The sequence below is a fragment of the Geotrypetes seraphini genome, chromosome 3 (genome assembly GCF_902459505.1).
Source record: "Geotrypetes seraphini chromosome 3, aGeoSer1.1, whole genome shotgun sequence".
Lineage (NCBI taxonomy): Eukaryota > Metazoa > Chordata > Amphibia > Gymnophiona > Dermophiidae > Geotrypetes > Geotrypetes seraphini.
The window spans coordinates 222,817,956-222,841,251 of record NC_047086.1 but is presented as its reverse complement, the minus strand read 5'-3'; the positions used below and the strand labels follow the sequence as shown (position 1 = coordinate 222,841,251).

Genomic DNA, 23,296 nt, shown 5'->3' with positions numbered 1-23,296 from the left:
AAGGATGAGGACGGAGTAAAGGCCTTTGGATTTGGCCAGGAGCAGGTCATTGGAGACTTTTGTAAGGGCAGTTTCTGTAGAATGAAGAGGACGAAAACCTGATTGAAGCAGGTGAAGGATAGCTTGAGATGAAAGAAAGTCAATTCAAGGCAGTGAAAAATACATTAAAGTGCTTGGATAAGAAGGGGAGGAGGGAGACAGGACGATAGTTGGAAGGGCTGGTAGGGTCCAGCGAGGGGTTTTTGAGGAGTGGTGTAACATCGGCATGTTTGAAGGCTTCGGGCACAGTTGCTTTGGAGAGTGATAGGTTAAGGATATGGCAGATAGAGGGGATGACAATAGGAGAGATAGTGGTAAGTAGATGGTTGGGGATAGGATCAGAGGAATAGGTGGTGAGTTTGAAGGAGGAAAGAAAATGTGCAGTTTCCTCCTCAGTAATTTCAGGAAAGGAAGATAAGGTGGCAAGGGCTGAGGGGGGTTGGTAGAGCAGACTGGGGGAGGTGGCTCAGTTGAGAACTCAATGTTAATTTGGGAACCTTGTCGTAGAAGTACTCAGCCATGGTCTGGGGGAGAGTGACGGAGGGGTTGCAGGTGGGGTGACCTTGAGTAAGGAATTTAGTGTGGCAAAGAGGTGGCGATGGTTGGAACCGAGAGAGGTGGGTGTAGTAATCTTGTTTGGCAAATGAGAGAGTGGACTGGAAGGAGGTCAGGAAGAATTTGATATGAATGAAGTCAGCATCAGTACAGGATTTGAGCCAGAGCCATTCAGCAGACCGGGCACAGGAATGTAAATAGTGGATTTTAGAGTTTAGAGTTCAAGGGCTGAGGTTTGGGGTGCCTTATAGAGTGTGAGGGAGGGAGGGTATTTAGAACAGAGGAGAGAATGGTGTTATAGGAGGAGACAGCCTTGTTTACGGACTTGTGTAGCATAGTAGTAGAGAGGAAAGGTGAAACAGGTGGCGATCAGCCAGGACTGGAGGGGAGGGTGAATTATTGAGTTGGATGGTGTTTTGTGGCAAGCATCCTTGAGAAAGCTTTAGGCGAAACATGTTGCTTACAATGCTTCCCTGATAATATGGACCAGTAAAGCCTTGTGAAATTAGGCTAAGTAAAATTTAAGTAAAAAACTTTCTGAAACTAATAGAATTTCTATATTGGAAAAAAAGACCAATAGCAATATGACATACAAAGTAGAGAATGGCACGGTGGCGGTTTACCCGCGGCTACTGCGTTTAGCTGCGGGTAACCCGCCAAAAACGGGGAATGAAAATTAGCAGCCTCTGCGGGGACGGGGACCATCACCGCCCTGTGGAGCGGTGAATGGTCTTGTCACCGCAGTGAGGCATAAAGGATCGTGCGGTCCCCGGAGCCCCCACCCGCACGTCTGCTCGATCGTTTAATCAGCTTCCTCTCTCCACCTCACCTTAGTTTGCCGGCTTTCTTTTTCGACGACCGGAACGCTTTCAAAAGAGCCGTGCACGCGCGGCTGCTCAGTATTCAATCTTCTGCTCTAACCCAACCGGAAACAGGAAGTTGCAGCAGAGCAGAAGATTGAACTTTGAGCAGTCGCGCGTGCGCGGCTCTTTGAAAGCGTGCCGGTCGCTGAAAAAGAAAACCGGCAAACTAAGGAGAGCTGGAGAGCAGTAGCGTACCAAGGGGGGGGGCGGGAGGGGCGAAAAAGGTAATGGCGCCAGGCCTTGGAGCACCGAGGCAGACCGCTTCTCCCCCCTCCCAGCCGAACCCCCGCTGACCCTCCTATCTCTCCCCCCCCAAGTGAACCTTTCCGACCCTCCCAGCGAAAGCAGCAAACCTCCCTCCAGTAGCGTCGGCTTTCTCCTCCCTCTGCCGCATCACTGATGACGTCATCAGTGACGCAGCAGAGGGAGGAGAAAGCCGCGAAGGAGGTTTGCTGCTCTCGCTGGAAGGGTCGGAAAGGTTCACGGGGGGGGGAGATAGGAGGGTCAGCGGGGGTTCGGCTGGGAGGGGGGAGAAGCGGTCTGCCTCGGTGCTCCATTACCTTCTTCGGGCAGCAGCAGCGTTTACAATTCGCTGCTGTTGCCGGCTTCAGGCCTTGTTCTCTGCCGGGTCCTGCCTACTTCCTGTTTTCATGAAGACAGGACCCGACAGAGAGGAAGGCCTGAAGCGGGCAACAGCAGTGAATTGTGAATGCTGCTGCTGCCCGATGAAGTTCAGGACATCGGGGAAGGAGCAGGGAGAAATCGGCTGCTGGCTTGGGGTGAGGGTAGGGAAAGAATCGTGGAAGTGGAGAAATTGGCACGATGGCTTTGTGGGGGCTAGGGGGAGAGAGAAAGAAAGGAAAAAATAAAGAGGGGGGAGAGAGAAAGAAAGGCAGAAATAAAGAGGGGTCAGGGGAAGAGAGAAAGAAAGGCAGAAAGAAAGAGGGGGACCAAGGGGAGAGAGAAAGAAAGGCAGAAATAAAGAGGGGGGTCAAGAGGAAGAGAAAGAAAGGCAGAAAGAAAGAGGATGGCCAGGGGGAGAGAGAAATAAAGAGTGAGGCCAAGGGAAGAGAGAAAGAAAGGCAGAAATAAAGAGGGGGGCCAGAGGGAGAGAGAAAGAAAGGCAGAAATAAAGAGGGGGTCAAGGGGGAGAGAAAGAAAGAGGAGGGCCAGGGGGAGAGAGAAATAAAGAGGGAGGCCAGGGGGAGAGAGAAAGAAAGGCAGAAATAAAGAGGGGGGCCAGGGGGAGAGAGAAAGAAAGGCAGAAATAAAGAGGGGAGCCAGGGGGAGAGAGAAAGAAAGAGGGGGGGGGGCAGGAGAAGAAATAAGAAGGATCAGAAGAAGGACCAGAGACTCATGAAATCACCAGACAAAAAGGTAGGAAAAATGATTTTATTTTCAACTTAGTGATCAAAATGTGTCCGTTTTGAGAATTTATATCTGCTGTCTATATTTTGCACTATGGCCCCCTTTTACTAAAACGCAATAGCGGTTTTTAGCGCAGGGAGCCTATGAGCGTCGAGAGCCGCATGGGGCATTCAGTGCAGCTCCCTGCGCTAAAAACCACTATCGCAGTTTAGTAAAAAGGGAGGGGGAATATTTGTCTATTTTTGTATAGTTGTTACTGAGGTGACATTGCATAAAGTCATCTGCCTTGACCTCTTTGAAAACCCGCGGAATATAAATGATAATTAACATTTTCTCTGCGTACAGCGTGCTTTGTGTTTTTAAAATTTTACTGTTGGTAGATCATTTTGACTTGGCCACAAAGGTAAGGGGGAGGGAGGGAGGGGAGCTGCTGAAAGACATCTAGTAATCCTTGCAGGCTTGACTGTGCAGGGAATTATTTTTGTAAAATCATGTTTTGTTATGTGACTGGCATTATCTAGACTTTAATTTCTATGAATGAATAGAATGAAAATGATATAAAATTACTTGCTTGCGGGGACCGCATGTTCCGGCTCACACAAGGAAGGAGGGGGTGAAAGGGAAAAAGTTTCTCTTCCTTGGAAATAGATTCTGAAGTGACCTCATCAAAGAAGACCAGCACCAAATGTACAAGAAATCCCTTAAACAATGTCAAAAGAGCCCAAAATAGAAAACTGCTACTGCCTTGAGACTCCATTATTGAAGGAATCAACTTGAAATCACAGAAGAGACAGGAAAAGGTTAAATGCCTCATGGAATTCTCAGGTACAAAACACAAACCAAATTGTGAATGAAATCAGAGCAGACAGTAAGAATTATAAAATTGATGTCATTATCCATCTGGAAAAAAAGGCGTACTAGAAATAATGCCTCAGCAATACAATTTTCAGAAGTTCTATTTGCTCATGGTAAGGGAGAAGAGAGACTGCTAGTGATGGTGGGGGGACTGATAGAAGATATGAAAGAAGGGTGGTAGAAAGGAACAGATGGTAAAGGAGGGAGGGAAGGGTGGTGGTGGAAAGGAATAGAACAGACATTGAAAGAGGGTAGAGAGGAACAGACCCTGAAAGGAAATGTGGAAGGCAGAGTGGGGAGAAGACGCTGGAAGAGAAGAAGACAGATGCCAAACTATGGGGGAGCGGAGGGAAGAAGATGGGTGCTAGACGGGGACGGTGACAGGGCGGTAAATGGGATGGCAGTGGCGGTGACGGTGCGGTGAAAGGGATGGCGGTGAAGGGAACGGCGGTGACGGGGCGGTGCAGAGGATGGTGGGCCGGGGATGGTGCAGTGACGAGGACAGATTTTTTTCCCCGTGTCATTCTCTAATACAAAGCTTCAGGCTTTTGAGCCTTAAGTGGTGACACTGAGATCTTGGATGAAGGTTTCAGGTTTATTTAAAAATTTGATATACCGCCTTATCAAAATTCAAAGCGGTTTTACATAATATAAAAACAAAAAATGAAAAGGGCATGAGTTAAAAACAAAATACAATTAATATTACAAACAATCAAACACACAGACAAACATTAACATACCGATACAAAATGGAGAAGAGTAGAAATACATTTGTATAATAAGAAAGAGAGGGAGAAGGATCAAAACAAAAGGGATGGGAACAAAAAAATAAATAGTCTGGTACTTTGTAAAATAGGTTAAAATGATTAAAAAATGGCAAGGAACAAGTTTCCATTGCTGTCCTTAAAAGGACTGTTATACTCCAAATGTGTCTTTAAAAAGAAAGGCCTTCAAGTTACTTTTAAATGTATCAAGTGATGAAATTTCTCTTACATAATTTGGTGTTGAGTTCCAGATGGTAGGGACCGTAACAGAGAAGATATTAGTGCGCATAGTGTTAATGTGTCTTAAAAAGGGAATGGATAGCAGGTTTTGATTAGATGAACGTAATGTACGATACAGGGTTTTTTTGACTTAGGATTAAAGACTGAGAGGATGTTTTTAAAGTGACAGTACATTTTGGTACATATCCGTGCCAGGCTCTTTGGACTATGTCGCCCCATATGTGAGAATATCTATCTGTTGTCCTCGGAGAACACCTGCTACAGGTGTGCTATTTATGCACATTCTTACCATCTAAAGCTAGGTTCTTATGACTCCCAAAGAATCATAACACAGTAGGATTTCATTTTCTACTCTCAGACTTATGATTCATACCTCAGTGCCCTGACAACACAACCACTTCTCTTCTTTAAGGGGATGATTGATTGATAATCTCAGTAGTTACTGACAATGAATTTATTCCAGTTTTTATCTTTTTTTTCTGCCTTTTTAGAAAGCAACATGACACACCATTGGTAGCCTCCAGCCCCATTCTTTCCCCTGCAATCACAGCAGACCCTGATATAACCCTTAATGAGGAGGGAGAGCTGGTGTCCTCGCAGCCCACGATGGTAACACCCACAGACATAGTAGATACTGCAGTTCCTCAGGAGGATGTGGTGGTGCAGCAGGAGGAAATAACCAGCAGGTAAGACGATGGTCAACCAGGCCATAAATCTGCAATAAAGGCTTGCGTGCTGGAATCACCAGATAATTACTGTGTAGCAGAACCAATGGTGTTTAGTCAGTGTTGGGTAATATTTATTTATTTGTTAGCATTTATTAACTGCTGTTCTAGTGCAACAGGCGCAAAGGTTCTGAATGGATGGGTAGTCGCCCTCAAACCACGAGTTTGTTTGCAGAAGATATCAATCATTTTCATTGGTTTTGAAAAAGCAGTTCCCCTTCAGTACTTGTTTTCTAGGGAACCCCCATTTGAGTTGGACTCTCATTTTGCCTACATTAGTTATTGTGTCACAAATGACAACACATAACTGCATAAGCTAATGAAATCCTATTTCATCTGAGATCATTCTGTCACAGTTTTGTACATCATTTGCTTTCAGGAGTGTATAGAATGAGGGTGAAGAATTCTCAAACTAAATACTTTGACACAAGGTTCCGATTACTTCTTACTGTTATACTTTCTATTATATCCATGACTTTGTTCTCATTCTTGCTGAGTGTTGATAGTTACATGCTGCAATGTGATATTTTTTCTTTTATTGTTCAGTAGTGATGCAGGGAAGAAGGAGGAGGAAGAAGAAGAAGAGGAGGAGAAAATGGAACCTATAAAGAAATCATACAATTGGAGCACAAAAGAGGAGGCAAAGCAGGCCTTTAAGCAGCTGCTGAAAGACAAGGTATTTGCAGGGAACAAGAGAAAGGAGCCAATCTAGGAGACAGGTTACTGGTAACAAGGAATCTTTCAAGGGACAGAAAAGCCTTTAGCTAAGAATAGGAGTGCAACCATTCAAGAAGATAAGAGAGGATTTTTTTTTCAGCTGAAGTGGGTGGCCTGAATCTAGGATATTAATCTGCAACAGGATGAAAGATCTTAAAGACAGAATTTTTTATAAATACAGGGAAGTATCTACTATATGATACCTTTGGTATCATATAGTTCTGTAGTGCCTGGTAGACTGGTACAGTCCTTACGAATGGGTTATTTACCTCACTGCTACCAGCAAGTGTAGAGAGACTGAGAACAAACTTGTATATCAGGATAGCTTCCCCTCTTGCAATCCAGTCTTCCTCAGTCTCCATTAAAGCAGGTGGTAAGACTAATTCGGCTCCCCTCTTAGTACTGTTGGAATTTTGTTTTGGACTCCTGGGTTCCCCTTTTATGCCGGAAAGAGTTTAGACAGGTCTTGTTTAGGGATCCATCTGACCTCGGAGGTATTAAACTCGGCGGGTCTCATGCTGGGTCCCTCCCCCCACCTTCCTCCACCTCCCCACATTTTTGTAGAGGTGCCTCAGCCAGCAGTCTGGCCCCCTAGTTGGTCAGCCCTCCAGCTTTGAGAGCCGTGGAGTCTGTTCTGACTAGAGAATGACACGGTGAAAAAATTGGTCCCCGTCACCGCCCCGTCCCCGTCTCACCATCCCCGTCACCGCCCCGTCCCCGTCTCACCATCCCCGTCACCGCCCCGTCCCCGTCTCACCATCCTCTTCACCGCCCCGTCACCGCCACTGCCACCCCATTCACCGCCCCGTCACCGCCACTGCAATCCCATTCACTTTTCTTTATTTACGTATAAAGGAAACATTCTTTAAAACTTTAAAACTTAGTTAAATATTAGTTAATAACTATACAAAAACAAAACACGCAGAGAAAAAATTAATTAATATAAATTCCCTGACTTCCCTGCACTGTCCCCCCTTGAAGGTCTGTCCCCATCCTGAAAGCCTGATGCCCCCCCCCCGACGTCCGATACATCCCTCCCCCCGAAGGACCGCCGACTCCCCAACAATATCGGGCCAGGAGGGAGCCCAAATCCTCCTGGCCACGGCGACCCCCTAACCCCACCCCGCACTACATTACGGGCAGGAGGGATCCCAGGCCCTCCTGCCCTCGACGCAAACCCCCCTCCCCCCAACGACCGCCCCCCCCAGCTTCAAAATGATGCCTGAAGTTACCTTGGGGGTTCTGAGCACTATTAATTTTAATTTATTACAGCACTCCAGAAATATTTTTCTAATTGTTTTAACTTGGAAAAGCGAACCAGGATTGTCTTAATGAAAGGCTTATGTTCTGCACTGCAGCCCTCCTGCCCTCGACGCAAACCCCCCTCCCCCCAACGACCGCCCCCCCCAGCCGACCCGCGACCCCCCTGGCGACCCCCACGACCCCCCTTCCCCGTACCTTTGGTAGTTGGCCGGACAGACGGGAGCCAAAACCGCCTGTCCGGCAGGCAGCCAACGAAGGAATGAGGCCGGATTGGCCCATCCATCCTAAAGCTCCGCCTACTGGTGGGGCCTAAGGCGCGTGGGCCAATCAGAATAGGCCCTGGAGCCTTAGGTCCCACCTGGGGGCGCGGCCTAAGGCACATGGTCGGGTTGGGCCCATGTGCCTCAGGCCGCGCCCCCAGGTGGGACCTAAGGCTCCAGGGCCTATTCTGATTGGCCCACGCGCCTTAGGCCCCACCAGTAGGCGGAGCTTTAGGATGGATGGGCCAATCCGGCCTCATTCCTTCGTTGGCTGCCTGCCGGACAGGCGGGTTTGGCTCCCGTCTGTCCGGCCAACTACCAAAGGTACGGGGAAGGGGGGTGGGGGGGGTCATGGGGGTCGCCAGGGGGGTCGCGGGTCGACTGGGGGGGCGGTCGGAGGTTCTTGGGGGGGGGCGGTCGTTGGGGGGGAGGGGGGTTTGCGTCGAGGGCAGGAGGGCCTGGGATCCCTCCTGCCCGTAATGTAGTGCGGGGTGGGGTTAGGGGGTCGCCGTGGCCAGGAGGGTTTGGGCTCCCTTCTGGCCCGATATTGTCGGGAAGTCGGCGGTCCTTCGGGGTGGGGGTGCGAGTGGTCCTGCCGGGGGGGGGATGTATCGGACGTCGGGGAGTCGGCCGGGCAAGAGGGCTTGGGCTCCCTCTAGCTCCGATCGCGGGTGCGGGTGGGAGCGCGTGCGAGCGGTCGTTCTGGGTGGGGGTGCGAGCGGTCCTGCTGGGGGGGTGAATCGGGCGTCGGGCGGTAAATAGCGGTTCCTAGAAGGGGGTACATTGGCCCGCGGGGACAAACCTGTTCACCTTTTCCGCGGTCGGTGAATGGCCTTGTCCCCGTCACCGCAGCGACTGCTAGTTTTCTTCCCCGTTTTCGGCGGTGACCCGCGGCTTAAATGCGGTGGCCGCGGGTAAACCGTCACCGTGTCATTCTCTAGTTCTGACTAAGTGGGGAAAAAAAGAAAAATCCTGAGGTGTGCTGGTCTAAAGAGCTCAATCCCCTTTAAAACTGCCATTTGTATTGTTTTTTCTCAATTAACCGGCACTTTTATTACAGCTAGGGCGTTTTTCAGCACAATGAGCACTTTTAAGGGGGGAAAAACATGCTCATTGTGCTCCAGACGCAAGGTACTCACGGCCGGCCTGTGCAAGTGTTGTGCAGGCCGGAGCGGTGGGGGAGTCTCATTGTCAGCAGTTGCCGGTGGCCAAGACACCCTGCCGTATGTACCTCATGAAGGATTCCCTTACTGACAGAGCAGCTGGGGATTCCCTTTTCGCTTCGGTCAGTTCCTCGGCCTCAGCATCAGGAAAGTCCCAGGCTTTTCAGACACGACAGGCTGCAGGAGCTCAAATTTTAGCAGTTTCAGGTCCAATTTCGGCGGGAACATCCTCTTTCATTTCTGTTACGTCAGGTAACCTTCCCCTGTTCTGGCTATACAGAGGCAAGGTATGGCAGGGTCCCCTGCTGGGGCAGGGAGTCCCTTGGGGCCGCTGGGGCTTTTTCCCCACTGAATTTATGCTGGAACTATGTAAAGCTTATGTGCTGGTGGCTGGAGGTTCCGTGTCTACTCCGATGGTCTTGGGGGGGGGGGGGGTTGCCCTCGACTAGAGAGTTGCACGGGGACAGAAATCCCACCCATCCCCGCCAGGATCCTCTCTGTCCCCACCCGTCCCCGTCAGGATCCTCTCTGTCCCCACCCGTCCCCGCAAGGAATTACCTTTATCCCCGCCCGTACCCATAAAAAGCAGCAATTACTTCTGACAGGATCATCAGTTCCAGTTTCTTTTGTGTTTGCGCTGCTGTTTTCCTTGTGGAATCTTTTTGGTGGAACCCTTTTTTTGTTTTCTGTTCAGGTAATTACCTCTTTTACTAACCCTGCTTCCAAAGCCTTCCATCTCCGTGGGAGTCCCATTGGCTAGAGGGGGGGTCCCCGTGGGAGTCCCGTGGGTTAAGGGGGGATTCCTGCGGGACCCCCGAGGGATTACCGCGATCCCCGTTTCCGTGCAGACCTCTACCCTCGACGTCATCCCTGACACGGACCCATACAGCGGCGGTTTTGCCCCCCTCTACTCCTCTCTCATCCAAGCGCCCGAGGGTGTCTTGGGATAAGTATTTTTGCCCAGAGGAGCAAGATGTTATTGATGAGCCCCTGGACCCTTGGGGAGATTTCCAGGATCCTCTTGGGGAACCAGATTCTGCTAGCGAGGGTTTCGAGCACCTCCCTACTAGCAAAGATGCATCTGTGGTGTGCATTTTTCATCGGGACGAGTTTCATGAGTTAATTCTTCAGGTCTCCTCGGTTTTGCACTTTGAGGACACCATGTCGGAGCCCCCGCGTACGGTGGACCCCTTGCTTAAAGGGAGCCGCTTTGCTTCCCGCTCTTTTCCTATGCATCAGGATATTTGGGACATTATGCTCGCACAGTAGTAGGTGCCAGAAGCCCCCTTTCGTTTTGCGCACTCCATGGCCCACCTGCATCCCATTCCTGAAGGGGATAGGGACACTCTGAAGTTGCCTGTGGTGGACTTGGTGGTCTCAGCCATCTCTAAGCGGCATACCGTGCCGGTTGAGGGCGGTGCAGTCTTGAAGGACCCTGAGGAGCGTAATTTGGAGTCCCCCCTTAAACAGAGTTTTGATGTGACAGCTCTGGCAGTCCAGGCAGCGATATGTGGTGGGCTGGTGGCTCGGGCGTGTTTTCGCTGGTCCGAGCATATGCTTGACAGTAAATCTGAGGAATGTGAATTGCTAAAGCGCAAGGTGGCAAAGATTGCATTTGGTGCTTCTTATCTTTCAGATGCCATATATGACCTCTTGTGCGCTTCTGCCAAGTCGTTGGCTTTTGCAGTGGCAGCTCACCGTACCTTGTGGCTTCGCACTTGGTCGGCAGATTCGGCATCCACAGCTAAGTTGACAAAGTTTCCCTTTAAAAGATATTTCTTGTTTGGTGAGGACCTGGACAAGTTGGTTCAGACTTTCACTGATTCTAAAGTGCCTTATTTGCCTGAGGATAGGCCTAGACCGCTGGCGCAAGGTGGTGCTGCTCGTGGGTGTGGGCGTGATTTTCGCCACTTCCGCCCTGGTCGAGGGGCTGCTTCTTTTCAGTCTCCTGGGCTCTCTAGAGGCAGGTTCTTCCGGCGCATGCAGTCCTTTTGTGAGGCCCGCCGGGATGCGGGTAGCACCTTCACCGGGTCCCCTGCCCCCTGTCCTGCTCAATGACTCCTTGCCGGCGCCTGTTTTTGTTCCGGTGGGCGCCCGGCTGCGGGATATTTATCCAAAATGGGCAGACATCACATCCGATCAGTGGGTTCTGGAGGTGATTCGGGATGGCTATGCTCTGGAGTTTGACCGTTCCTTGCCAGATCATTTTCTCACTTCTCCCATGCAGGTGGTGTTGAAGCAGCAGGCCTTTCGCCAGATCCTTCAAAGATTGTTGGATCTCCATGCAGTGGTTCCAGTTCCCCCGCAGGAGTGGGGCATGGGTTGATATGTGATTTACTTTGTGGTACCAAAGAAAGAAGGGACCTTTCGGCCCATCCTAGATTTGAAGGGGGTCAACAGGGCTCTTCACGTGCCTTCCTTCTGCATGGAAACTGCGGTCTGTGATTCTGGCGATTCAGCCGGGGGAGTTTCTGACCACTAGATCTGACGGAGGCCTACTTGCACATTCCTATTCGGGCCTCCCATCATCGCTTCCTGCACTTTGTGATCTTGGGGCAACACTATCAGTTCTGTGCACTTCCCTTTGGTCTGACCATGGCTCTGCGGACGTTCAAGGTGATGGTGGTTGTTGTGGCAGCGTCTGGTTGATTCGAGCAAAGTCATTCTGGGAGAGCACCTGGGTCACGGCTCAGATGGTGAAGTTTCTGCAGTTGCTGGGATGGGTAGTCAACCTTTCCAAAATCCGGTTGTCTCCATTTCAGTGCCTGGAGTATCTAGGGGTGCTGTTCAACACCTCCTTGGGGAAGGTCTTCCTTCCAGAGGCCTGGGTAAGCAAATTGTAATCTCAGATTCGCCTGCTTATGGCATCCCAGTGTCCTCGGGCACAGGATTTCCTCGAAGTCTTGGGGTCGATGGCGGCTTCCCTCGATATAGTGGTTGCGGGTCCGTATGCGTCTTCTTCAGTATGCTCTTCTTTGGAGGTGGTTGCCTCAGAGGCACAGTTTGGATCATCCTGTTCTGCTTCCGGACTTGGCTCGGTGCAATCTTCGTTGGTGGCTCTAGACCTCCCATCTTGTACAAGGGGCAAGCCTGGACCAGCCGCAGTGGACGGTGCAGCTCACGGATGCCAGTCTTCTTGGTTGGGGAGCTCAGTGTCTAGGTCGCTCAGCTCAGCGCATCTGTGTCCACCAAGGAGGCTTCTTGGTCGATCATTGTGTTGGAGACCAGAGCCATGCGTCTGGTGCTATTAGCCTCCCAGTCCTTTCTGATGGGCAAGTCAGTCAGAGTTCTTTTAGACAATGCCACGGCAGTGGCCTATGTCAATCAGGGGGGCACCAGGAGCACTTTGGTGGCACAGGAGGCGGCTCTGCTCATGGTCTGGGCGGAGTCTCATCTTTAGGAAATATCAGCCTCCCACATAGCCGGAGTGGAGAATGTTCAAGCGGACTTCCTAAGTCGTCACGTGCTATATCCCGGAGAGTGGTGTCTAAGCCCCGTGGCCTTTCAGTTGATAGTGCAGTCTTGGGGTCAGCTCCTCATAGACCTGATAGCCACAAGTGTCAATGCCAAAACACCCCGCTTCTTCAGTCATTTCAGAGACAGTCATGCCGAGGGCTAGATGCTCTGGCTCAGCCATGGCCAGTGGAGGGGCTGTTGTATGTGTTCCCTCCGTAGCCATTAGTGGGCAGAGTTTTTCTCCGCATAGTTCGCCATCCGGGCCTTGTGGTTCTGGTAGCTCTGGATTGGCCCAGGCATCCGTGGTACGCGGATCTGGTGAGGCATCTGGTGGTGGAGCCTCTTCCTCTCTTGGACTACCTTCTGACTCAGGATACCATTCCAGTATTCGATCTCTGGGTCCCTTCTGTCTTACGGCTTCGCTCGAAAGGTATCGCCTAGGTAAGAAGAGGTATTCAGATAAAGTGATCTCAACTCTCTTGGGGTCCCAGAGGCTTTCCACCTCTCAGGCTTATGTGAGGGTTTGTCATATATTTGAGGAGTGGTGTGCTGCGCGTGGAGTGGTCTCGTTTTGCGCTTCCTTGCTTATCATCTTAGAGTTCTTGCAGGATGGCTTGGTCTTCTCTTCGGGTTCAGCCTTTCGTGGATTGTTGAAAGGTCAACGTTTGATTGCCATTCCTGATGATTCACTTCTTGCAGGTGGCCAAATTTCTCAAGCCTCTCGTATGACCCTCTGTTCCATCTTGGGATCTGAATCTGGTTCTGTCTGTTCTAGTGCACCCACCTTTTGAACCATTGGGCGACTATTCTTTGAAGGACCTTACTCTTAAAGCGGTCTTCTTGGTGGCCATTATTTCTGCTAGATGTGTTTCTGAGCTGCAGGTTTTCTCTTGTAGGGCTCCCTTCTTGGAATTTTCTAGGGAGCGGGTTGTCTTGAGGCCTGTTCCTTTTTTTCTGCCAAAGGTAGTTTCTCCTTTTCATGTCAATCAGGCTGTGGTTCTCCAAGTGTTGGGTAGCAAGGAAGGCTCTACCGAGCAGAGACAGTTGTGCAAGTTGGATGTCAGTCAGGTCCTTCACTTTTATGTGCAGAGGACCCGGGAGATTAGAAAATCAGATCATCTATTTATCTTTCTAGCGGGTCCTTGTATGTGGGATGGCGCTTCTAAAGCTACTATTGCATGCTGGATTAAGGAGACTATTGCTTCTGCTTATCTTCTGAAGAAAAAGTCATTCCACTCGGGGTCAGGCAGCTTCTTGGGCTGAGTCTTCTCTAGTGCCTCCAGTGGATATTTGCAAGGCTGTAGTTTGATCTTCTCTGCATTCCTTTGTCAGACACTACCATGTGGATGTTCAAGCGCGTTGGGATACGGTATTTGGTGAGCGTCCCACCCTTAATGGGTACTGCTTTGGTACGTCCCATTTGTAAGGACTATACCAGTCTATCAGGGGCTACAGAAGGAGAAATTAGGTTTCTTACCTGTTAATTTTCTTTCTGTAGACTGATATAGTCCCCCACCCTGTCTGTCTTTGTGCAGTGATTGTGGGTTTTTGTTTTGCTTGCGTGCAGATTTTGTTTTTTCTGTGGGTTCTAGAATTTTTCTAGGGCCGGGAAGAATTAAGAACAGCGGCTATGGCTCAGCTGGCTTAGCTGGTGAGCTGTGGGGATATTTTCTATACCAGGGTTTAGTTCTACACATGTTCCAACAATTGTTTACCAGTGTTTGTTGTTTTTACACTCCTGTTCGGAGCGTGTTTCACTGTTTTCAGTTGAAGTCTTTCCTAGGTTCTGCTTGGCTGTTTGGCAGACTGGATTGCAAGAGGGGAAGCTATCCTGATATACAGGTTTGTTCTTAGTCTCCACCTGCTGGTAGCAGTGAGGTATATAACCCATTCATCAGGACTATACTAGTCTACAAGCTAACAGAAAGAAAATTAGCAGGTAAGAACCTAATTTCTCCTTCCTCACTCACCAGATGTTACCTCTGACTTCTTTGGAACACAGAATTCATGTGTTTAGTCCATTTTATGGAGATGTAGCATCTGACAGTGAGTCATGAAGGGCATGACTGGACTGAAGCTACCATCCTTCTACAGAATAAGGGCCAAGAAAACTGATTTTTGAGTTTAAAATAGTAATTAAGTTGTGAATAGAATAAATAAATTAAAATGATTACCTCTAAATTAAAGTACTTTATTGTAGGGTGTTCCTTCCAATATATCTTGGGAACAGGCAATGAAGATGATTATTAATGATCTGCGATACAGGTGGGGAACTAATGAGATCTTTTTAACAGAAGATCTGAACATTTATGCATTTCTCAGCTAGTGGTATGAGGATAAAATATCCATGTTGGATTGGAATGGTCAAAGCAAACAAACTCAGTGCAGTACCCTTCAATGAGCAAGAACTCCTTCCCCACTTTTATGCATTGCCACCTAATAGGGAATGCAGGGAATGTAGGAGCTGTGAATTCGCCTACTGCCAGTGCTCTCTACCATTTCTCTGCAGTGCCTTCTGCAAAGACAGGGGGGGAATATTTCTTATATTGTGCTCTGCACGTTATTTTATATAATGCTTCCTACTGTAAGAAACTGGGAGTGTAAGATATGCGAATTCCCTAAAACCTGCACTGTCCTATATATTGCCACCTTCTGTGAGAGGCTAGGACTGCACAAGTGTGAGCACCTAACAGTCAGAGAGCATAGAGGTAGACAAAAATGTCTTGAGAGACATGAGCTCAAGCACTGTGCTTTAACAGATGTTTCCCTTTTTCGGGGGTGACTCCTAATATGAATCTTGTAGCATGATATAGCAATTAAGGTACTACGATAGGGGATTACTCAGAAAAAAAATCCTTTAACTCTCAGGTCTCATAAAATCCTATTTCCTTCTCACCTAGTGCCCTTCCTAAACTCAGTGAGAAGAAACAGGCCTTCAATGCATACAAGACACAGAGAGAAAAAGAAGAGAAAGAGGAAACCCGACTAAAAGCCAAGGAGGCTAAAGAAAAACTTCAGCGTTACCTTGAACAGCATGAGAAGATGACATCCACTACTCGCTACAGGTACACAGTCACACATAAGAATAGCCTTAGTGGGTCGGACCAATGGTCCATCAAGCACAGTAGCCCATTCTCACGGTGGCGAATCCAGGTCACTAGTACCTGGCCAAAACCCAAGTAGTAGCAACATTCCATGCTACTGATCCAGGGCAAGCAGTGGCTTCCCCCAGGTCTTTCTCAATAACAGACTGAACTTTTCCTCCGGGAAATTGTCCAAATCTTTCTTAAAACTAGCTACGCTATCCGCTCTTACCACAACCTCTGTCAATGGGTTCCAGTGCTTAACTAGTCTCTGAATGAAAAAGTATTTCCTCCTATTGTTTTTTAAAGTATTTCCCTTTAACTTCATAGAGTGTCCCCCTAGTCTTTGTAATTTTTGACAGAGTGAAAAATCGATTGACTTGTACCCGTTCTACTCCACTCAGGATTTTGTAGACTTCAATTATATCTCCCTTCAGCCGTCTCTTTTCCAAGCTGAAGAGCCCTAACCTTTTTAGTCTTTCCTTATACGAGAGGAGTTCCATCCCCTTTATCATCTTGGTCACTCTTGAACCTTTTCTAGTGCCGCTGTATCTTTCTTTGAGATAAGGAGACCAGAATTGAACGCAGTACTCCAAGTGAGGTCATACCATGGAGCGATACAGGGGCATTATAAAATTCTTATTCTTGTTAACCATCCCTTTTTTAATATTTCCTAGCATCATGTTTGCTTTTTTTAGCCACATTAACAGGCCATGGCATCTTTTTCCTAGCCTTTAAGGCCCTGTGACACATGCCACAGGATATGCCATGGATAAACAGCTTCTCTGTTTCCAGCAACCTGATTTTATTACTAGTTTTGACTCCAAGTCATGTTGTATATACAGTATCTGGTCTGTATGCTATGCAACACTGGTAGTCATTAGTGATCTGAGTATATAATGCTGCATCTTAATTAGCTGTTTTATGTTGTTTCTGTCTTTGCTGTCCCTTCTGAGGACACTCACAGAGATGGGGAGCTAGAACAGGTGTACAGGGTCTTATTTTTAACTATACTATTTTCCTGCATAGAAAAGCTGAGCAGATGTTTGGAGAAGTTGAAGTTTGGTCTGTTGTTCCAGAGCGTGACCGAAAGGAGATTTATGATGATGTTCTCTTCTTCTTGGCAAAGAAGGAGAAGGTAAGGAGATGTGTGCCTGTAGTGCTGAGAGCAGTTCCTGAGTTATTGGAGCAAAAGGAAGGCCCTACTCTATATGAGTGTTTCTCACCTTTTCAAACCCAGGATGTAACCCACATAAGCAAAAAGACATTATGGTTAAAACCTGCTTCCATGGAGCAGGCAGTATGGATACAGAAGACTCAAAGCCAAAAGAAAATCTAGGGCAACACTAGGAGCCCCACCAGAGGCTCAGGAGGGGGAGGAGTTGTATGCAATGTTTATGCTGCACAAAGCAGGCCTCTCTTGACTGTAAGCTGCTCATTAATTTTCAGATTTTGGTGCTCACACTGTAGCTAGCTAGAAAGGAGAGACAAGTCAGAAGGGAGCATTTGTAGAATTAGGAACACCTGTTGGTGTCTCTTGTTTCTGTGAGATGTAGAGAATACAATTTGAGTGCTGATCTGGTCCTGGGCATCAGGCAGTAGTAATTTTTCTATGGTACACCTGATCAGATCTGAAAATATCTTAAGATATTTCACTTTTGCTTAGAAAGTAAAGAAATTCTTTTTACTAAGCAATACAGTAGTCGTTTGCACAAAGAATAATAAAATTAAAAATGTAAAATGAAGTACAGTACATAGACAAAAATCAATCACTGTTCAGAGGCAGTGATAGGATAGATAATGTGCTGCAACACTGCTTTGAGCACTAGGTTGCACTATCACCCTTTATTGTAAAGTCCTTGTGACACTAGGGGGCCAGTTGTATAACTGGGCATTTTCATTTAGGTTCTACAAGGGCAGGAGCCTATTCTGTAATGGAACCTAAGCACCTAAAGGCATAATTTCATGCTAGTTGGTATTTTATAGAAGACTGCTTAAAGTTCATAAATGCCTAAAATATCAGCAGTTATTTATTTAAAAATGTATATACCATATAAAATTATGTGGTTAACATATTGATTAATATAACTAATAAAGTGAATTTGAATAAGAAACAATATTTATAAATCATTAAAAAATAATTTTAAGAGTGCTCAGTGTGATATCTTATTCAAAACCAGCAGATTATAAGAATGAAGATATATAATCTTTACATCATTGCACTCACCTCCCTACCAGCCCTAAACATCTTGTAGGATATAAATTGTTCAAGCAAACCTAAAATAAAAGATGTATATAAATGAATACTTAGCTGAATTCACAAGATGTCACTTTGGTTGAAAGATATTATAAAGTTCACCACTCATAAATGAGTTTGCTCAAAAAAGTTGTCTTTAAAGGCTGATCGCTGGTGATTACTAATTTGGTGCAAAAAATTATTCCAAGTTGTTACTCCATGTTGTTATAGCTGGTTAAGAAATAATGTTGAATAAAGTGAGTCTCCACAACAACCACAAAACCCAAAATGAAAATCAACGTGTAGCTAAAACATCTTAGTCTAAAAGCTAAAGCAAAGTGTCCAACATTTCCTCATTTCCTCAACACCGATCGTGTTTCGCTGTGAATATCGTCATCAGGAGGAAAAGACTAAAAATAAAACAAAGAATAATAATGAATGTGTTGTAGTTGTCAAATATCAAAAATATATTTTGAAAATAAACTTTAAAAAACTAGTAATGAATTACCTTCGAGTCTCCCAAAAGAGAGAACACGCCCTCTGGGATGATTCATCAAATGAACCGAATCAACGTGTGACGTTCGAACGTAGCATCATAAAAAAGTCGTCAAAGGGTCACATGATATGCAACGTACTAATAATATAATTTGTTGAGACCTAATGACTAATTTTTACCTAATGGTCCATTCTATTTCTCTATTGAGACCATTTGGAGTCACTGTGTTCCAGGTGTAAATTAGCCGTTGTTCATGGTACAAGAGAATGTGAGAGATATCACCCTGCCTGTCAAATTTGAATTGCCTGATTACACTAAATTTAAGATCATTTAAAGAATGGCCAGCAGAAAACCAATGTTCTGTTAAGGGAGCTTCTAGTTTGTTAGTCCTAATACTACTCAGATGTTCCGCTATTCTTAATTTAATGGGTCTTTTAGTTTGACCTATGTAAACTTTATTGCATGGACAAAAAATCCCATATATTACCTGGGAGGTATTACAGTCCGAATGACCCCGCAAATAATAGAATTTATTAGTGTTAGGTATCTTGATTTGATTGGTTATCAGAGAATGGTTGCAATATTTGCAACTGCCACAACTTGTATGTCCCGTTGGTCCAATAAGCTCTTGATGTGAAGGATTAATATTAAAAAATTCACCTAGATTCTTGCTTCTCTTATATGCAAACATCGGCATCTCTGAAAATACTGGGTGAAAACTAAGTATGTTCCAATGTTTATGTATAATTTTTTGTACATAAGAGATTTTACTAGAGAATGGCAATACACAAGTCATTCTTGAATTAATTTGATCAGACTTGTTACTAGGTAACAAAAGCCAATCCCGATTAGCATTCTTAGCCCTCTTGTGAGCAACTTTGATACATTGTTCAGGGTAGCCCCTATCACGAAAACGTTGACTCATTGCTCTTGCTTGATGATGGTATTCAATGGGTGAGAAACATAAACGTTTCAATCTAAGAAATTGACTATTTGGTATACTATTTTTAAGTTTTTTTGAATGAAAACTTCTATAATGAAGAATAGAATTTCTATCAGTGTTTTTTCTGTAAATAGTTGAATGGAAATGACCAGTTATGAGAGATATTTGAATATCCAAAAAATTTATTTTAGACTTATCCATGTTAGCAGTGAACTTGATGTTAAAGTCACATTCATTAAGCTGGTTCACAAATAAATCAACTTCCTCCGCAGTGCCTTTCCATATAAAGATAATATCATCAATAAATCTCTTCCAAAATAAAATCTTAGAAAAGAATACTGAATTATATATGTATTTGTCTTCAAATTGGGCCATAAATAAACATGCCACGGCTGGAGCTACTGTTGCTCCCATGGCAACACCTTTTCGTTGTATAAAGTATTGATTCTCATATACAAAATAATTGTTGTTTATCACTAATCGAGCCATGAACATTAAGAGATTAAGTTTATTGCCTACTTGTGATGATTGTGACAAATAATTTTCAATAATTTGTAAAGCAGCTTGTTGGGGTATACTAGTGTATAAAGAGGTTATGTCCAATGTAACCAATATGAGATCCTCTGTATTGATAGAAGAAAAATCCAAATCCTGGATTTGTACTAATAAATCCATAGAGTCTCTAATGTAAGAGCGAATAGACAACATAAATGGCTGTAAATAAAAATCGATATATTGAGATAAAGGTTCTAATAAGGATCCACAACAAGATACTATAGGTCTCCCTGGTGGATTATTATATGATTTATGTATTTTCGGGAGAAACCTGATCATCGGAACTGAAGGATTTTTGCAGTATAGATATTTAAATTCTTTAGATGATATAATGCCATCAGTGTTAGCTTGACAAAGAGAGGTATATATGACCCGTTGAAGATCTTTGGTCAAATCATTCTCCACCCGTTGATAGACTGTAGAATCAGAAAGTTGACGTCTAGCCTCTGTATGATATGCTTCCGTATCCATAACTACAACTCCTCCCCCTTTATCAGCACGTAAAATTTTTATAGAACTATCATGCATCAAAGTATTTAAAGCTGTTCTTTGTGCTCGTGTCAAATTATGATATTGTTTGTGATAAATTGTCTCCATTGTTGCCATATCCCTTAATACCAATCTTTCAAAAGCACCAATCATATTGTCTACGGGACCCGGTGGAACCCATGTTGAAGGAACATGATGTGAGTCAGTAAAGGAAGGTTCTTCTTGAGATTGCGTATTAGTCTGGCCAAAAAATAATTTTAATTTCAATGATCTAAAGAATTTGTGTAACCAGGCTTGAGTGTCATATGAATCATAATAAGAAAATGGAACAAAAGATAAACCCAATTGTAACAATGATATTTCTGAAGGAGTTAACATTCTTGATGAAATATTGAATACCAATGTTACCGATTCTTGTTCAATTTGCGTGGTTTGAGTTTGTTCTGAATACCCGGATCTGTTTGTTTTTCTGTTGAAGTTGTTAAACGTAAAAAAGAATCAGGAATGAGTGGTGTCGAATCTGGTTTTGAACCAATTGATTTCATTCCATCATTAGATGATTCACTAGAAGAGTTGATAAAAGTAATGTGTTTCCTATTGGGGCGATTACGTCTTGATTTTCTATTTTTGTCCATCCATGGATATATATAACCTTTAGTGTAATCCAATTCGTCCCTTTTAAACTTAGCTATTTTTTGTTTACGGATATCAGTTTGATATAATTCCATAGCTTTAAAGTGTTCCTGATAATGAGTTTCAAAATCTTCTGAATTTTCCACTTTTTTGATGTTTTCCAATTTTTCAAGTAATTCCAATTCTAAATCTTTAATGATGGTATCAAGATTGTCAATTGTTAGTAACATTAGATCTAAACCACATTGGGTCAGTAAAGCGTTCCATTTTTCCACATATTGTGGATTATTAAGGAACCTAGGTTCCTTATATAATCTCAGTCCCCTTGGGATTCTTTGAGTATGACAATATTCTAATAATGTTGCTGAATGCATTTGTTCTCTAATTAATGTTCTATGTAATTTAACTATATTAGTCCAATCATCTGTATTGGTTTCATGTGCTCCTATTAAGAGACGTGTGCCACTCATTAATTGGGTGATTCTCTCATTAGATAATCCTGACTTTGTATCCCATCCAATGGAGGCCATTATTCTCCTTAATTAAATTGAAGATCAAAATCTAAATAAGTTGGAGAAAAAATCTATAAACTTAATTCACAATTTAAACAATATAACTAATAAAGTGAATTTGAATAATAAACAATATTTATAAATCATTAAAAAATAATTTTAAGAGTGCTCAGTGTGATATCTTATTCAAAACCAGCAGATTATAAGAATGAAGATATATAATCTTTACATCATTGCACTCACCTCCCTACCAGCCCTAAACATCTTGTAGGATATAAATTGTTCAAGCAAACCTAAAATAAAAGATGTATATAAATGAATACTTAGCTGAATTCACAAGATGTCACTTTGGTTGAAAGATATTATAAAGTTCACCACTCATAAATGAGTTTGCTCAAAAAAGTTGTCTTTAAAGGCTGATCGCTGGTGATTACTAATTTGGTGCAAAAAATTATTCCAAGTTGTTACTCCATGTTGTTATAGCTGGTTAAGAAATAATGTTGAATAAAGTGAGTCTCCACAACAACCACAAAACCCAAAATGAAAATCAACGTGTAGCTAAAACATCTTAGTCTAAAAGCTAAAGCAAAGTGTCCAACATTTCCTCAACACCGATCGTGTTTCGCTGTGAATAGCGTCATCAGGAGGAAAAGACTAAAAATAAAACAAAGAATAATAATGAATGTGTTGTAGTTGTAGTTTTGAATAAGATATCACACTGAGCACTCTTAAAATTATTTTTTAATGATTTATAAATATTGTTTATTATTCAAATTCACTTTATTAGTTATATTGTTTAAATTGTGAATTAAGTTTATAGATTTTTTCTCCAACTTATTTAGATTTTAACATATTGATTACACACATAATATACTAATCGCCCTTTAGTCGAATGGATATGAACAGACAATGGACAGACATCTTATCAATTAAACATTTAGCAATAACTGTAAAAAGTTAAAACCCAAATATTTGTTGGCACTGTAATCTTACAGGAAGAACAGAAGTAGCAACATTTTCATAGGAAGCATTTATTTATTTAAAAATTTATATATCGTATAAAACTTTGCGGTTAATGAGGATCCAAGATGGCTGCCGCTATCTGAATGCTGACAGGACGTCTGAGAGTGTCTTTCCTACTATATCGAAGAATGCCGAAAAGAAGAGGCAAGAGCGTTGGTGGTGCCTCCCAGCACTCGGGACCTACAGTTCTTACAGTTGAAGACATCTTCAGGCGCCTTCAAAGCGAACAGGCTTGTTCGGGGAATCACCCGTTGGGAGCATCGGCAGAGAGGAGTGCTTTGGCAGATACCCCTGGGCTAGATGTCACACTGAGCCCTGACGTCAGGACGCCTCCCCTTCAGCCGCTGCCGCTGGGAGCCAGCTTACCACGAGAGGAAAGTATGTCTGACGAGGCAGCGTTCTCCTCTCAAGAGGCCAGCGTTTCGGAGGGCTTGCTACAGGGAACAACTCAAAAGGAGTTTTTCCTTTTGGAAGAACCAGCGACTGGGACAACTTCAGCCAAGGAGGGACAAGGCACTGGGGAGGTAAACCGGTCAATTGAGCAATCTTGTATTGCACCAATAATTTCCTTTGCTCTAGTAAAACCCCCAGAAGTCACTCTAGATTCGCTTTGGGATCTAGTTTCTACTTTGGGAAATTCCCTCAATCCCCAATAAAGAACTTAGATAAGGAATTAAAAAACCAGAAAGAAGAAATAAGTACTTTGAAACAAGATATTATATTATTGAAGACTGAAACTCAGGAAGAAAAGAAGGACTTAAAAATGATTAAAAGCAGTCAAGATTTACTTATAAAAGATAACCTAATTATGAGGAGAAAATTGGAAACACTCGAGAACAATAGTCGGATTAACAATTTGTGCTTAATTAACTTTCCAAAGGTTTCACTAATTTCTCCAAGAGATATGATAAAGCGTTACTTTCTGGAAATTCTTAAAATTCCTGAGAATTCTTTACCACCATTGTCAAGAGTGTATTATCTACTCATAAAGAATCAGGATTCTCAAAAGAAAGATGATGATGGAAAACCACAGGAAAGTTCTCTGGATGTTACAGCTT

At 44.5% G+C, this 23,296-nt stretch overlaps 1 protein-coding gene across 10 annotated transcripts in view; it reads left to right on the top strand.

The window, feature by feature from the left end:
- PRPF40B (pre-mRNA processing factor 40 homolog B) overlaps positions 1–23,296 on the top strand; it is a 303,400-nt gene that overhangs the window by 74,136 nt on the left and 205,968 nt on the right. For 9 of the 10 annotated variants that reach the window (XR_004538654.1, XM_033935778.1, XM_033935781.1 and 6 more), the window contains 5 exons: positions 5,176–5,370; positions 5,956–6,085; positions 14,469–14,533; positions 15,169–15,333; positions 16,381–16,489. Coding sequence is in view for 9 of the 10 variants with exons in the window: in XM_033935778.1 (XP_033791669.1) it covers positions 5,176–5,370; positions 5,956–6,085; positions 14,469–14,533; positions 15,169–15,333; positions 16,381–16,489 (664 nt within the window). In the remaining variant the exon portion in view is untranslated. The remainder of the gene's footprint in view (positions 1–5,175; positions 5,371–5,955; positions 6,086–14,468; positions 14,534–15,168; positions 15,334–16,380; positions 16,490–23,296) is intronic. The other variant, XM_033935779.1, reaches the window with a different exon arrangement.